Source organism: Solanum stenotomum, chromosome 6 (genome assembly GCF_019186545.1).
Source record: "Solanum stenotomum isolate F172 chromosome 6, ASM1918654v1, whole genome shotgun sequence".
Lineage (NCBI taxonomy): Eukaryota > Viridiplantae > Streptophyta > Magnoliopsida > Solanales > Solanaceae > Solanum > Solanum stenotomum.
The window spans coordinates 53,159,019-53,173,152 of NC_064287.1; the positions used below are offsets into that span (position 1 = coordinate 53,159,019).

Here is a 14,134-nt window from a genome sequence, read left to right on the forward strand (position 1 = left end):
TATTAAAAAAATAATTATTTCATCCGTCCAACAATAGTTATCTACTCTCTTTGTCCATAATTACTTGTTCATTTTTTAATTGGTACACCTATTAAGAAATCAATGATTGACTTAGTGAATTTACCATTTTACATATATTAATTATGAAGTGGATAAATTAAAAACTTAAGATTTTCAAGAAATTCTACCTTTTTCAAAGTAATTAATTGAGGGTATAATAGATAAATAAAATTATTCTTTCTTGATTTGTCAAAATGGACAAGTAAGTAGTGACAGCTAAAAATGAAAAGTGGACAAGTAATTAGGGACATAGGAAGTACTATACTAATAAATAGTTATCCAACAATACTTGCCCAATTTAGAAAATTAAGAGCTATTAAATATTATGTATCATCTAACATATTTTTCAAAACATTAAATTTAATAAAGTTAAAGGTTAATATAGTAATATTACCCCTATTATTTATTGTTTCTTAAGAGATATGTCAAGTCAATAGTGCACAACTATTGTTGAATAGAGAAAGTATTGATATAAGTATTTTACTACACTATCCTTGTTAATTGATATTTAGTATTAGGTCTTGAAAGATAAATTGGAGAATAAGTATTTAATGATAAGGACAAAACATGAAGAAAAATAAAAAATAATACAATTTCTTACATGTTTCACAATTGACCTCTAAAAAATAAAATTTTAAGTCATTATCTATTAAATTAATACAACTTAAATGAAAAAATGAATTTTATTTTTATTATCAAACTTAACTAGAAAAAGAAAATATAAAAAAATATGTGGGGCGGGTCTATGCAGGGCGGGGTAGAGCGGAATGAAAATGAAAAAAATTGTTATGTGGAGCGGATTAAAATTTTTACTAGTTAAAATCACCCCACCCCTGCCCCACACCACCCCATTGACATCCCTAATTTTGTAGCATATGCAGCCCTGCCCCCCGCCCCCCACCCTCACCCTCACCCCACTTAGTAATTTATAATCATATCGTTTTTATTTTGTATATCATTAAAGGGAAAGATAAAATGAAAACATTAAGATTAAAGAATTTTATCGATAAAAATAGAAAAGTGTATCAATTCTTTTCGAAATAGATTAAAATGTTAATAGTACTATATAAATCCTAAGGTATAATTCTATTAATACATCATACTTATTATTATTCATAATCACAATTTTCTTGTAGGTCCATTATTAATTATTATTATTTCTTAGGCTTTCCTGAAAAATTCCTTAGTTATTCTTTCTTCAATCTACATATACTATTAGGATTAAGTAGGAGCACTTAATTCCATAAGTTAATTAATAAATTAATCACATATATTTTCCTTGTTACAGTTTGATGCCAACAATGTTACTGATTTTTTTTCAGGTAAAAATTAAAGCTAAGTACAAATTGGACCTCAGTTTCTTATGTCTTAGAGACAGCTATATATATTCATAAGCTAATAATTTAATTTACTTAAAGGACATCAATAAAGTTGACATGATGTTTTATCTCAGATCATTTTTACTTGTTCAATTTATTTTTTATATTTCTTAGAGAACATCAATTAAGTATTATCTTTATTTAAGGACTTTCTTTAACATAATACATATTTTCTTGCTACGAAGCATGTAAATGAGTTGTGGATACTATTCTACCGATGCTAGATATTTCACTCACGAACTTATGAAAGTACGTAGTTCAACACATTTTTGCACATCAAATGAATAGTAGCACCATCCGATGGTCCAAGGTATATATTTCTATGAGTCCTTGGAATGAGATAATGCCGGAAAAGACTTTTAGTCAAACATTAATTGACCGTGTATTAGATGATGTGTGTGTTGGCACTAGTAAAATTCTAAGTTTGATTATTAATGTTCTCCAATTAATATTAGGTTGGAAAATTGTATAATTAGGGAATGGATGGAGTATTAAGAATATATAATTAGCAAGATTATACCTCTTTTTATTTTTCCCCTTTTTGTCATTAAATAATCTTGTAGTTGTTTACCAAGCAAAACAAGAAAACTTAGTTATATTAATAAAAACAAAATGACACAAACAAATACACCAAACCATAGTTTAAAAATAACTAATCACACAAAGACAAATGAAGAACCCAAAGACCAACATTGTCCATCACCACCAATTCATTATTTTGATTCCCTTTTTTCTTCTATAAATGCCATAAAACCCTTCAATTCCAATTCAACAATCCATAGCCAAAAAATCAAGTTTTTATTTTATTTTATCAATTTACAAAAAGAAAAAAAAAATGGAATACAATTGCAAGGATTTTAAAGTGGGAAAATGTGAAGGAGAAAAAATTGTTGATGGTGAAATTATGCCATTAGTTCTAAATCCTATTGAACCAAATAACAAGAATGATATCAATTCATTACTTGAATATTTGGAAAATAATAAGGATTGGTTTGATAATATGATTACAAAAAATAGTGCTGTTCTATTAAGAGGATTTGATGTGAAAAATGCACAAAATTTTAATGATATTGTTGAAGTATTTGGTTGGGAAGATATTAGATATGTTGGACCAGCACCAAGAACACATATTTACAAGAGAGTTTGGACTGCTAATGAAGGACCCCTTTCTGAATTTATATATTATCATCATGAAATGGTCCTTGTAAGTATATCGTATTATCTGTCTTTTAAGATTTTTGCTTATCCATTACTGAAAAGTCACTATTTTTTCCATTGAAATTTTTCAATGAAAAATTTTCACTGACTATTTCTAGTGAGAAAAAAAACCAATAGTATTTTCACACTGAAAAATTAGAAATTCTTTTCACTATTTCAATGAGAATCATATTGTCACTTAGCTTTGGCATGGTCTTCAATTTTATTTTAATTTTATATGAAGATGGCTAGACGGCCTAAAAGGGAATTATATTATACTAAACTTGATTAATGATTGGAGGAGTACTAAATGAATAATACTTTGTGTTGTCAGCTTCCGCATGACACATAATTATTTCGGTCCAAACAGGACAAATCATAAAACTTGACAAATTTTTTCGTAACTAAACACTCCAACTCGTTCTCACTTGTCTCGTGGACATTCGATGCTATTGTGACGCATAAATTTTGAAAAGTGTTTAGATGATCATTTTGTAAGTTGGAGTTATTCAACTGACACTACACTGTAAAGACGAGTTGATGTGTCTGGATGATGATTTTTTCTATGACATACTTATTTGCTATATATGTAGATAAAGGAATTTCCAAAGAAAGTGATATTGTATTGTGAAATACCACCACCAGAAGGAGGGGAAACACCATTTGTTCCAAGTTTTAGAGTAACAGAAAGAATGATAGAGGAATTCCCAGAAGTTGTTGAAGAAATTGAGAAAAAAGGACTTAAATACACATTTAGTGCTCCAAGTAAGAATGATCAAGGTTCAATGAGAGGTAGAGGATGGGAGGATGCTTTTGGTACTTCTGATCCTATTGAAGCTGAAAAAAGGTAATTTAATCATTTATTATTACAATTTTTTTTTGGTTGTCATACGGTGTTCGATATCTATTTTGAAGCTCGATAATTTGAATTTGTGTCTAGAAGTTTCACTTTTGAAGGAGAAAGGGATAAAGTGCTAGCTCCTTATCAAAAAAGATTACTTTGTGATATTCAAGGCTCAAACTTGAAATTATTGTTTATGACAAGTTATTTTACCCAATATTAGTAAATCTATTATATTGAGTATATACAATCATAAAAGTTTGTGAAATAGCCTAAGGTTTGGGCAAAGAGTTGTTCGATAATTGTGTTAGTGAAAGGCAATAGATATCTGATAGAATGATCGACATGTTTACTATAATCCAAAAAAAAGACTTTTAACCTTTTGGTTATTCTGTATTTTCTGACCGATTATATAAGTTAGTTGGTCTCTAATGTTACGACAAGTAGCTCTATGACTTTACTTTATAGTGAGTAAAACTCAGTAATCATACGTGAAATTAATTATCCTTCTAAATAACTACCCTATTCAAAAAAAATCTTGATTATAGGGCAAAAGCACTTGGAATGGAAATGGAGTGGCTACCAAATGGTGGTGTAAAGACAATCTTAGGACCAAGATGTTTAACAAAAGTGTTTGATGGAAGAAAAGGAAGAAGAATGTGGTTCAACACATTGGTTGGAATGTATGGCAAAGACATAAGCTCAGCCATGATGTTTGATGGAACAGAAATACCACAAAACATAGTAAAAAGATGTGAAGAAATAATTGAAGAAGAAAGCATACAATTCAAATGGCAAAAGGGTGATGTTCTTTTCCTTGATAATTTGGCTACACTTCATGGTAGAAGGCCTTCTCTTCCACCTAGGAAGGTCCTTGTTGCTACTTGCAAGTAAATTAAATTTTCCGAGCTGAGCTGAGAATTTTCACATGTTCAATCCATGAAAAGTAATAAGATTGTCTGATGAAGGCGTGTCGAAAAATGAATTGATCATTTCAAGTTGATATTATTAGAATATCAAAATAAGGAATGTAGAAGACTTTGGAGATGTATGATTATTCTTCAAGAGTTTATGTATTACAAAGCTTTTGTTTGTGAGTTTGAAATAAAATGTATTACTAAATTTTTATAATAAATGAAATATACTTTGAAGATGTGTCATTTTGTTATCTCAACCAATATGCACACCTACTTTTAATTAACTAGTATAAAATCCATTTAAATTTAAAGACTTGTAATAGGATGATGCATTTTTTTGGCAATCTATTATCAAAGTAGTCAACCAATTAATTTGTACAAGTGATCTTATGTAAGGCAATCCTTCCGTCTGAAGTTTCGAATTTGAGTTCTGAAAATCGAAAAAATTCTAAAGGAAAGCGTTTACCACTTAATATTTCTTAAATCATACAAATTTGAATTATTCACGTTAGTATAGTTAGAACACCATATTATATAACAAAAATATAGAAAATGGAATATAATTAACGACTCAATTGAAGATTTACAGATAAACAAAAAAAGAATAAGCAACAAAGAGTTGTATTCTATAGATATCCAAATTTGAATTAATCAGATTAGTGAATTTGAATACGAGATGATTAAAAAAATATCTAAGAAAATAACATAACCATAATTAACTTGAAGATTTAGAGATCACCAAAAACAAAAAGAAATAAAAAACTTTTTTGTTAAAAAAGGAAAATGTACTCTATAAATATCCAAACGCAGCCTTAATTTTTTGGCGCTTTAAATCTTTCAATTCAGTTAATACAGTTTTTTCAACAGAGAATGCAAAACGAACTTTCAATTTCTGTTGATTCTCACTTAGCCATGCTCCGCCTCAGTTCCGCCGCTGACGCCACTACCGGAAAATTCTCCGGCGACCAATCTCCTCTTCAGCAATGCCATTCTTATCGTTCCGTCAAGAAAATCCCACATTTCTCACCTGAAATTTCCACCACCACCATCGCCGCCGCCATTGAGACACCTGCCACGTCATGTAAGAAAACTACCCTTTACGGCGGCGCCACCACCACTACCAAGGGAAAGAGACACTCAAACTGTCGTTTCTCTTCTTCTCTGGAAGAGCCCTTTCCAAAAAGAACTGCCACCGTTCTACCACCCATTTCCACGGCCGCAGACGGCGGCGCCGTCGTTGCCGCCGACACCTACAACAACAATAACAGTAACCATTTCCAAGGTTTCATCAAAATCCCACTTCAAAATAACCAAGAATCTCCGGTGACTCCATCGCCTTCACCATCTCCGGCGAAACCACCATTAGCGCCGCCATTTCCTCGACCCCTTTATCGGACTACCTCAGATCCCACTGGAAAATCCCCTAAACCCCCATCTCACCGTACCCTCACAAGAACATCTAGCTGGTCACCAAATGAGCTCAATTTCAACAATGGAGAATCTCCTACTACAATGGTTTGTTTGTTTCTAAATCTCGTTTTTTTTCGAGTTTTCTTTCAATTTGTCCCTAAATTTTAACAATTTCTGTTTCTTCATTTTGATTTTCCAGAAATCCCCAACTCACTCTGCTGTTGCAAGAACAGCTAGCTGGTCACCAAATGTTCAAGAATTAGGTGGTTCAGTTAACAATGGAGAATCTCCTACTACAATGGTTATACTCCTAAATCTTGGCTTTTCAGTTTCAGTTTCTTTTTCTCAATGTTTGGTGTTTTTTATTGAAAAAAAATAATCGACCGTCTTTTGAAAACAGTCAAGGTAGTGGTAAGGAGCGTACACTCTACCCTCTCCATACCCAACTTTGTGGGATTTCACGGAGTTTGTTGTTGTTGATTTCAATGGAGATCTTACGTTTTGTTTGTTGTGATATGCAGAGGTTGAAGAGAATGAAAGATGGAATGAGAGAAATGAGACAATGGTGTGACCTTATGATTCAAGAAGAAGAAGAAACTTTCCATGAAGAAAACAAGATTGTAAAGGTATATTGAATTTTTCATTTTCTGTGTTTACTGGTGTTGTTGCTCATCTGTTTAATGTAATAGTGCAAAAAAAGATTGACCTTTTAATCACTTAGAATTAGTTGTGTTTACTGTGATTAGGGGTTCTTGCTGTTTTGGTTAATGTTCATTATAGAACAGAAAAGATCTACCTTTTAAGCATTTAGAACTAGTCTTGTTTACTATGATGTGGTTCTGCACTTGAGTCGAGGGTCTTTCGGAAACATGTCTCTCTACCTCACTCTACCCTCCCCAGACCCCACTTTTTCGTTTACTAATGGGCGTTTTTTTCTTGGTTTCGACTAGGATGATGAGACAGATAGTGGTGGAGGAGAAGCATTGTGTGAGGAGGCTGTATGGGTGGAAAGAATGGGGAACTGTCTGATTCTTCATTTCAAGTGTCCTTGTGGTAAAGGATATCAGATTCTGCTATGTGGAAATAACTGCTACTATAAACTCACCAATTTCTGAAACTTCGTTTCACTAAAGAAAGGGACTAATTGGGATCAGATTCACTTCATGATCATACAAGTCTACTTTAGCTGCATATCATTTTAGTCAATGTGTAAACTTTGTTTCATTCCTTTTGGATTTGTGTATATGTATGCATATAATGAAGGAAATGAAGTATACTTTGGAACCACAAGAATATCAAAAAACTTGTTCAAAGCTGGAGTTGTACAAGAAAATTACTGAAGGAAAATGGGAAATATGTCAAATTTTCACATGGCAATCAACAAGCAAATTACATCCAATGACTACAGCCATTGTGATTGTGAAATTTGCAGCTAGAAAAATGAGCTCTATTGCCCAAGGAAAGAAAACTGAACATACGTTTACAGCCTGAATTTATTCTTCGGAAACGCAGACAAAAGATGCACAAAAGTTACAGGATTAGATAGTACTAACAATATCCTTGCCTAAAAGAGGCAGATATTTGCTTCTAGCTCAACCTTGATAATACACCTATGCTTTTACAAAGTACGGGATGGCACACCACGGCCTCTTCCCCTACCACCACCATAACCATAACCATATCCATTTCCATTCCCGTTTCCATTTCCATTTCCATATCCATATCCATATCCACCTCCACCTCCACCTCTTCCATAATATGAACCTCGAGAACGTCCACCACGTCCAGGACCACGACCACCCCGGCCGCCCCTGTATCTTGAGAAATCTCCGAATGTCTGCACCCATCAAACAAGATTAGTTTCTTGAAGAAGAACCATACTTGGGAAAGTAGAGCATAAGAATCAGATATACCTCAACATCTATCTTCCTTTGCTCGGAGAACCTGGTCCTTCCATGATTTGAGTCATGGTCAAGTGCATTACTTGACAAAGAGTCGAAAAAGTCGTCCTTATTGTAAACAGGCTGCAGGAAAGAAAAGGTAGATTAAACACAACACACAAAACTAGGACCAAAATTCATGGTCAAGGGGGGTATGCATTAGAATTGAGGTCGAAGAGAATTTAAGTAAATACCTGGACATCAATCTTAGGAAGATCATCCTCATATTCGTTGTAAGAGAAATCCTCATCACTGCCATTTCCATCTCCTTCTCTGTTACTTTTGCCAAGATGACCCCATACTTCATCTTTCTTGAACTTCTCATTCATGGCCATAAAATCAAAATCTTCTTCGAACTTTGTTACTGGTCTAGAAACCTGGCAAGGAAGATAATCAACCTATCTCATTAACTACACCAAGCAAAGGCCAAATCCACTATAAATCACAAGCCCGACCAAAGCAATTCAAAAGTCAATTAACTAAAGGACTGCTCTAATGCATTAAGATTAACCTTAGTAAATCCATTTAAGCAGCGAGTCAAATGATGGAATGCACAAATTATGGACTTAAAGATTCATTCTTCAATGTAAGACTACATGAAAATATTGTACGGTAGAGTCAAAATACTGATAGCAAATCCTAGAAAAAAAGAGAACATATAAATATATATATCGCTAGCTGTTATGTTCATATAGCAGAAACCCGAACAAACATACTAGTTTAGCCAGTATAACAACCATCACAACTGCAAAACAGGGTAAACGACAATGAAACTCGAGCGATCAGACAAAAGTGGGGATCATGTACCAGTCTGCTACTTGTAATCAAACCTACCCACATAACTTGTATCGCCATGCACACTCAAATGCTTGGTGATGCCACCAGAACTAACAACAAATACTAGCAAATCAGTGTTCTAAGAAATACTCCGCCTACAGAGTTCCCTACAATGCATGGATATATTGTGTTAGTGTTTGAATTAACTCAACTAGTTTAAATTGAATGCAAGAATCTTGGACTAATCCCCCTTTGGCCATTCATCAAAGAAAAAGTTCTCATTGAAAGGGGCCAGATTTGGAATTTGTGACCTCCATTAAAGGACTTGTAACTCCAGACTGAAACTATTTACAAAGAACAAAATAGATTAAAATATAAGACATCAGATGCAGTTGTGACTACAATGCCATTAAAATGTATGGGCTGATAATGGCGGCTTAAATATGCACATAATTCATTACCCCCATTCCTCTTCCACCACGCCCTCTGTAGTTGACATAACACGGCTGATATGGAGCTCCATTTGTCTAGAAGAAAAGAAAATGAAAGAAGATTATTAGCTTCCCAAACAATATCATATGATTTTGCCACCACATCATTGTGAAGAACATCACCAGTCTTTCCCTTTTTATTCTGGACGGGTCTAATTTTCTTGCTAATGATCCATGATGAAGAAATGGAAGCAATAAAGGGAAAAGAATAGAGGCATTCAGAGCAGTGCAATGTTAAGAATGATTAAAAAATTGGTCACTAAAAGTATTTTTCATAACCAAGCAGCTCCTAAATATTCAACACGCTCCAGCATTAGTGTAAGCATCAAATACAGTGAAGGTAGACAAGAATTATTACTATGTCACTCAAGTGAATCCTCACCAGAATTCTTTCTCTTAATGAACTTCCTTCATTAGTCCAATTTTATTCTTTAAAACAGATTCTTTTTTTTGTTTTTCGTTTTTGAGAAATGTAACAGTTAGTCTATATTTATCCACAGGTATACTACCTCAAAGTGTAGTTCCCCTCCAAAAACAGATTCTTGATAAAGAGATAGCAGCAATAAAACAGAAGTAGAAGTAAATGTACCAAGAGGACTACAAGTAAAGATTGACAGGAAACTGGACACCATATTAAATACAATAACCATGGTTATTGTCTAGAGCAGACTGCATAACAACCTTATAGAGACATCTAGCCAAATTCACCCGATGTTTTATAGAATTATCTCCTTCTCTCACTATGATAAATAAACAAACTATCAAATCAAAAGACTTCATTAATATTTGCCAGAAAAGGCAGTTAAAAAGTATGCTAACTAAGTACTTAATCAAGTATTCACTTAATTACAGATAGCCCCCTTAAGTCGCAAGCATCCACTATTGATTTTTTTCAAATTAAAAGTTCAAAAAAGATAACAATACCTTGGGAAATAGGATTTGATTAGCCTAATATTGTCCACACAGGGAAGATCAAGAATGCAAAATAAATGAATTAAGTAGATAAAATAACACTTGGTAATAGAATGAATAATCGTAAAAGAGCACCTTCTGCACACGAGTCTGGGATGGTAATGGTAATATTGGTGGCTGAGCTTCTGTTTTAGCAGGGGCTGGAGGTTCTGAAGATGATGTAGGCAATACCACTTCTACATCTCTTTGAGATGTCTGCATAGATTGAGTTGATGGAACATCAATTGGTCCAGATTGCAGCAGCTGCCCTGGAGTTATCAGCGACGGTGTGGGTGTCTCCACAATAGTAGATACCGATTGAGACAAAGCTGGGCTAGGTACTGGATTAGGTTTATTAGATACTGGCAGAACAACGGGATTTACATCAGGACTTGTTGACAAAGGAGGCAAAGACGGTAAACTAGCACTTAATGTCGAAGTGGGGATAGCAGAAACAGAAGCCTTCTTTGAAATTGCGCTGGATATTGTTTCAGTCACAGGTACCACAGGTTGCAGCGATGGCACAGTTGAAGGCAAAGTAGCAGCAGGTAAAGAACTAGAGGTTAAACTGGTAGTTGTTGGCATCAATGAAGAAGGGTATTCTGGGAAGTTTGGCGCCTGTAGGCTTGATCCTCCAGTTGGCAAAGACGAATTGAAACCAGAAAACTGCATCTGCGGCATGGAAGGAGGCATGGCAAGTCCAGGAGGAGGACGAAGCAAAGATTGTTGCTGCATTTGTGGTAATCCATTGGGTGCACCATAAAAACCTTGCCAATACATTGGCATAGCAAGTCCACCAGCACCGGCATTTGGAGGAGGAGGAGATGGACCCCAAGATCCCATATTACCTCCAGGTTGATACAAAGGCAGGCCACTTTGGAATGTTGAGCCAGGATGTCCCGGCTGTGCAGAATGGGAACTTAGATCAGTCAAAGATCCACCAACAGCAGCAGGTAAACTTGCCGATGTGGTAGGTGGTCGAGGATAGTGAGACTGGAAGGTTGGTTAAGAGGAATTAGAATTCAATCAAAAAATAATAATAAGCATTTGTGCAATTTCTTTTTACTTACCTGTATAATAGCTGGGTCGTTATTTATAGGTGGTGTAGGTTGAAGAGGTGGCGAAGACTTAACTTGTAAATCCTGAAACAAGCAAAACACTTTATTGAAAAGCTGGGCCAATGCAACTCATCTATGAAACACTAATAGTGCAAATATGAAGTCTGCATTTAAAAATACTGACCTGACATGCAAATATATCCAATATGATGCACGGTATGATTAATAATTTTCCTCTCAGCCTCTCACCCTTTTTGAAAAAACTAAAACTTTTTCCCACTCTTTCCTTGAGTATTCTTACTTTCATCCACGAAAATCCTCTGCCTACCTCTCATGTTTCTCAATTATTAGGTACCACTTTAAGTAGGGAGACCGAGTTTTATACTTTAAATTCTCAGGTTGCTGAACAAGTATATCTAGCTCTACATTTTGACCAACAAGATTCCTCAACTAATGCCAACTCAAAATGCTACAAAGGAAATGACTTATAATAAATATCAGTGCACGTGGCCTCTTCTTCACTTCTCCATAGAATTGCTAATCCGAAGATCACATCAAAAGGATATCAGCACTATCATATTACCTAAGGACCACGCTAAAAAACAAAAACTCGGACTTAAGGGTCATTTAACCAAATGTAGCGACATAGTGTAATGAACTTGTGTCTTGACCACAAAGATCAAAAGAAAGGTAAGAGCTAAGAAGAAAAACAACTATAGGCTTTTATTTAATGCCTTTTGTCTTTCCAACATCAACCCCGAAGTTAGGTTCTTCATATAATGGAGAAAATTGCATATCTCAGAGTACCATAAAACTGAAGAGAAGCTTGCTCCAACTTTTGAAATAAGCTTTTGAACAATTAAAACACTAGAAACTCTTTGAAGATATAAATGGACTTAAAACATCTACAGAACTATTAACTAATAAATAAAAGGAGAGAGATCTCATAGAACCAACAAAACAATGCCAGGAACTACATGAAGGCATTTCAGTATAACAAGCAACCAAAAAACATAAAATCCCATAGCAGACTAAGGTCAGAGCATATTACCTTGATATCACTTCCACGAAAAAGAATGTATTCATAAGTCTTGTCACTTGGAGGTACTTGAGGCCCATCCTTTTTTCTTCCCTCTGTTCCAAATGATCTTACTGCAATGACAAATCATAACCAATTGCCAATCCTGTAAGTCACTTTATACTTTCATTGAACACATTGTTAAAAACAAAAGTTCAACCTAGAAAACACTATCATGGTATAAGTGCAATAAAACTCAAATTTGCTAAATTTTCCAATCTTTCTCCTCCTTTAGTTGGAGTGTTGGACAAAGCTTAACCTTTTTGCTTGACTTTCAAAATAGCTTTATCCCATCGTCAAATCAATATCATGATAGTTCAGAAAGTAGGGCTATAGACATGATTCAATGTAGGGATTGATTTCACAATGCCGCTTTGAATTTGTGAACCAACAAATACACATAAAAATAACTTAGTTCCAATTTTTCTCTGCAATAAATTATATTAACTGACCATCACAAGTTCAATTTTGTTACAAAGAAAGCAACCGCCTCCCTGATACAACTTTGCAGCAATCATGTTAATTCTTACTAAGGTCCCAACTTTATATGCTCTCACTTCTACATGCATGAGCACATCCTTACACGAACACACTCAAAAAAATACAAGAAAACAAATCTTAAAAACTCATCAAAACACCTAATTTAGATCAATTTTGCTCTGAGAACAATAAAAATCTCAGCTTCCTATGATCTTTAAGTGATTCATATAATCAGTAATGGATTTTTTTAAAATATCGAAATCACCAAAACATATAAAATTAAGAGATAAACCAACTAATGTACTAATATAGTACAATAACACAACAAAACACATCAAAGCTCATAATTCATTCAAGCTTCCTATTAAACAGAGAAAAAACTAAAAAGGAAAAATCTCAACTTTCAATAGCTTTGAAAACAAAGCACATAATTTAACTCAATTTTTCTCCTAAAACAGAAATGGAGAAAAAGCTTTAAAACTTCATTTTTCAACCAGTTTTGAGGTAAGCAAGTAACATCACCTAAAAACACAAAATCAGCTAGATAAATCAATCATCAATCAAATCAACAAGGATCTAACTTCAAAAATTGATAAAATCACCAAAATTAATAGGAAAAATCTCATTTTTTTAAATCAGCTTTGAACAAAGCACATAATTCAACTCATTTCCTCTCTTCAAAGCTAAAAATTCTCAATTTTCAACTAGCTTTGCCCTAACTCCTAAGCAAGCAACATCACCAAAAACATCAAAATAGCTGGATAAATCAATCATCAATCAAATAAACAAGCATCTAACTCCATAAAAATCACCAAAATTACACTAAAATCAACAGATAATTCAAAAAAAATCCGGATAACAAATAATCAAATGAAATACCATTGCGTAGACCGATACTGGACTCATCAGTGTTGATGTTATAGAGAATGCCTTCATACCGGATCTCACTCTTCGAAGTCAAGCTAATCAAACTACCGATATACGAATCCGCCGACGATCCACTAGATCTGGCCGATGAACTCTCCGCCGCCATAACTGTTACTAAATCTCCACTGAAAAACTCATATACCTGGAAAAAATCTAGAGAGAGAAAGAGAACGGAGGATGAGAGAGAAAGAGTTGACTAGTTGAAGATGATTATTGTGTGTAGGGTTTTTTCGTATTTCTAATTTTCTACGGCGTTTTATATTTCTTTTTTTTTCATGTAATTATCGATTTTTTTTTAAAGAGCTATCAAGTCTTGTACATTGTGTATGGTGGATTGTACCTTCTGCTGCTTTTAAAATTAGATTTTTTCTATTTTTGGAGTAAAAATCCGATATGATACATGGGTGAATTAAGAACTGATATGTGGAAGAAAGAATAGATCGAAAATTACTCAATCATGATATATGGATGAATCATGAATCGATACGTGACAGAAAAAATAAATCGTAAAGACTCAATCAGGATACAGGAATCACGAATCGATACGTGACAGAAAGAATAAATCAAAAAAAATATATGGGTGAATCACAAATCAATACGTGGTAGAAAGGATTAAATTGCAGAAACT

General features: G+C 34.0%; 3 protein-coding genes across 3 annotated transcripts; 2 read left to right on the forward strand and 1 right to left on the reverse strand.

The window, feature by feature from the left end:
- Positions 1 to 2,274: 2,274 nt before the first annotated feature.
- Positions 2,275 to 4,371, forward strand: LOC125868903 (clavaminate synthase-like protein At3g21360). The gene is made up of 3 exons (XM_049549469.1): positions 2,275 to 2,643; positions 3,230 to 3,483; positions 4,026 to 4,371. Exons 1-3 carry the CDS (start codon positions 2,275 to 2,277, stop codon positions 4,369 to 4,371), a joined length of 969 nt encoding a protein of 322 aa, XP_049405426.1.
- An 819-nt stretch (positions 4,372 to 5,190) lies between these two features.
- Positions 5,191 to 6,997, forward strand: LOC125866774 (uncharacterized). The gene is made up of 4 exons (XM_049547125.1): positions 5,191 to 5,909; positions 6,004 to 6,105; positions 6,326 to 6,430; positions 6,755 to 6,997. Exons 1-4 carry the CDS (start codon positions 5,265 to 5,267, stop codon positions 6,917 to 6,919), a joined length of 1,017 nt encoding a protein of 338 aa, XP_049403082.1. The 5' UTR covers positions 5,191 to 5,264; the 3' UTR covers positions 6,920 to 6,997.
- A 127-nt stretch (positions 6,998 to 7,124) lies between these two features.
- Positions 7,125 to 13,743, reverse strand: LOC125866773 (protein decapping 5). The gene is made up of 8 exons (XM_049547124.1): positions 13,459 to 13,743; positions 12,073 to 12,173; positions 11,034 to 11,105; positions 10,060 to 10,956; positions 8,983 to 9,048; positions 7,939 to 8,121; positions 7,718 to 7,828; positions 7,125 to 7,641 (listed from the first exon to the last, which is right to left on the reverse strand). Exons 1-8 carry the CDS (start codon positions 13,610 to 13,612, stop codon positions 7,423 to 7,425), a joined length of 1,803 nt encoding a protein of 600 aa, XP_049403081.1. The 5' UTR covers positions 13,613 to 13,743; the 3' UTR covers positions 7,125 to 7,422.
- Between the last annotated feature and the right edge of the window lie 391 nt (positions 13,744 to 14,134).

Coding starts and splice junctions, on each gene's coding strand:
- LOC125868903 (XM_049549469.1), top strand. CDS start 2,275: ATGGAATACAATTGCAAGGATTTTAAAGTGGGAAAATGTGAAGGAGAA. Junction 2,644..3,229: donor ATCATCATGAAATGGTCCTT/GTAAGTATATCG, acceptor CTATATATGTAG/ATAAAGGAATTTCCAAAGAA. Junction 3,484..4,025: donor CCTATTGAAGCTGAAAAAAG/GTAATTTAATCA, acceptor TCTTGATTATAG/GGCAAAAGCACTTGGAATGG.
- LOC125866774 (XM_049547125.1), top strand. CDS start 5,265: ATGCAAAACGAACTTTCAATTTCTGTTGATTCTCACTTAGCCATGCTC. Junction 6,106..6,325: donor GAGAATCTCCTACTACAATG/GTTATACTCCTA, acceptor TGTGATATGCAG/AGGTTGAAGAGAATGAAAGA. Junction 6,431..6,754: donor AAGAAAACAAGATTGTAAAG/GTATATTGAATT, acceptor GGTTTCGACTAG/GATGATGAGACAGATAGTGG.
- LOC125866773 (XM_049547124.1), bottom strand. CDS start 13,612: ATGGCGGCGGAGAGTTCATCGGCCAGATCTAGTGGATCGTCGGCGGAT. Junction 9,049..10,059: donor CCCAGACTCGTGTGCAGAAG/GTGCTCTTTTAC, acceptor CTTTTCTTCTAG/ACAAATGGAGCTCCATATCA. Junction 8,122..8,982: donor GTGGTGGAAGAGGAATGGGG/GTAATGAATTAT, acceptor CTTCCTTGCCAG/GTTTCTAGACCAGTAACAAA.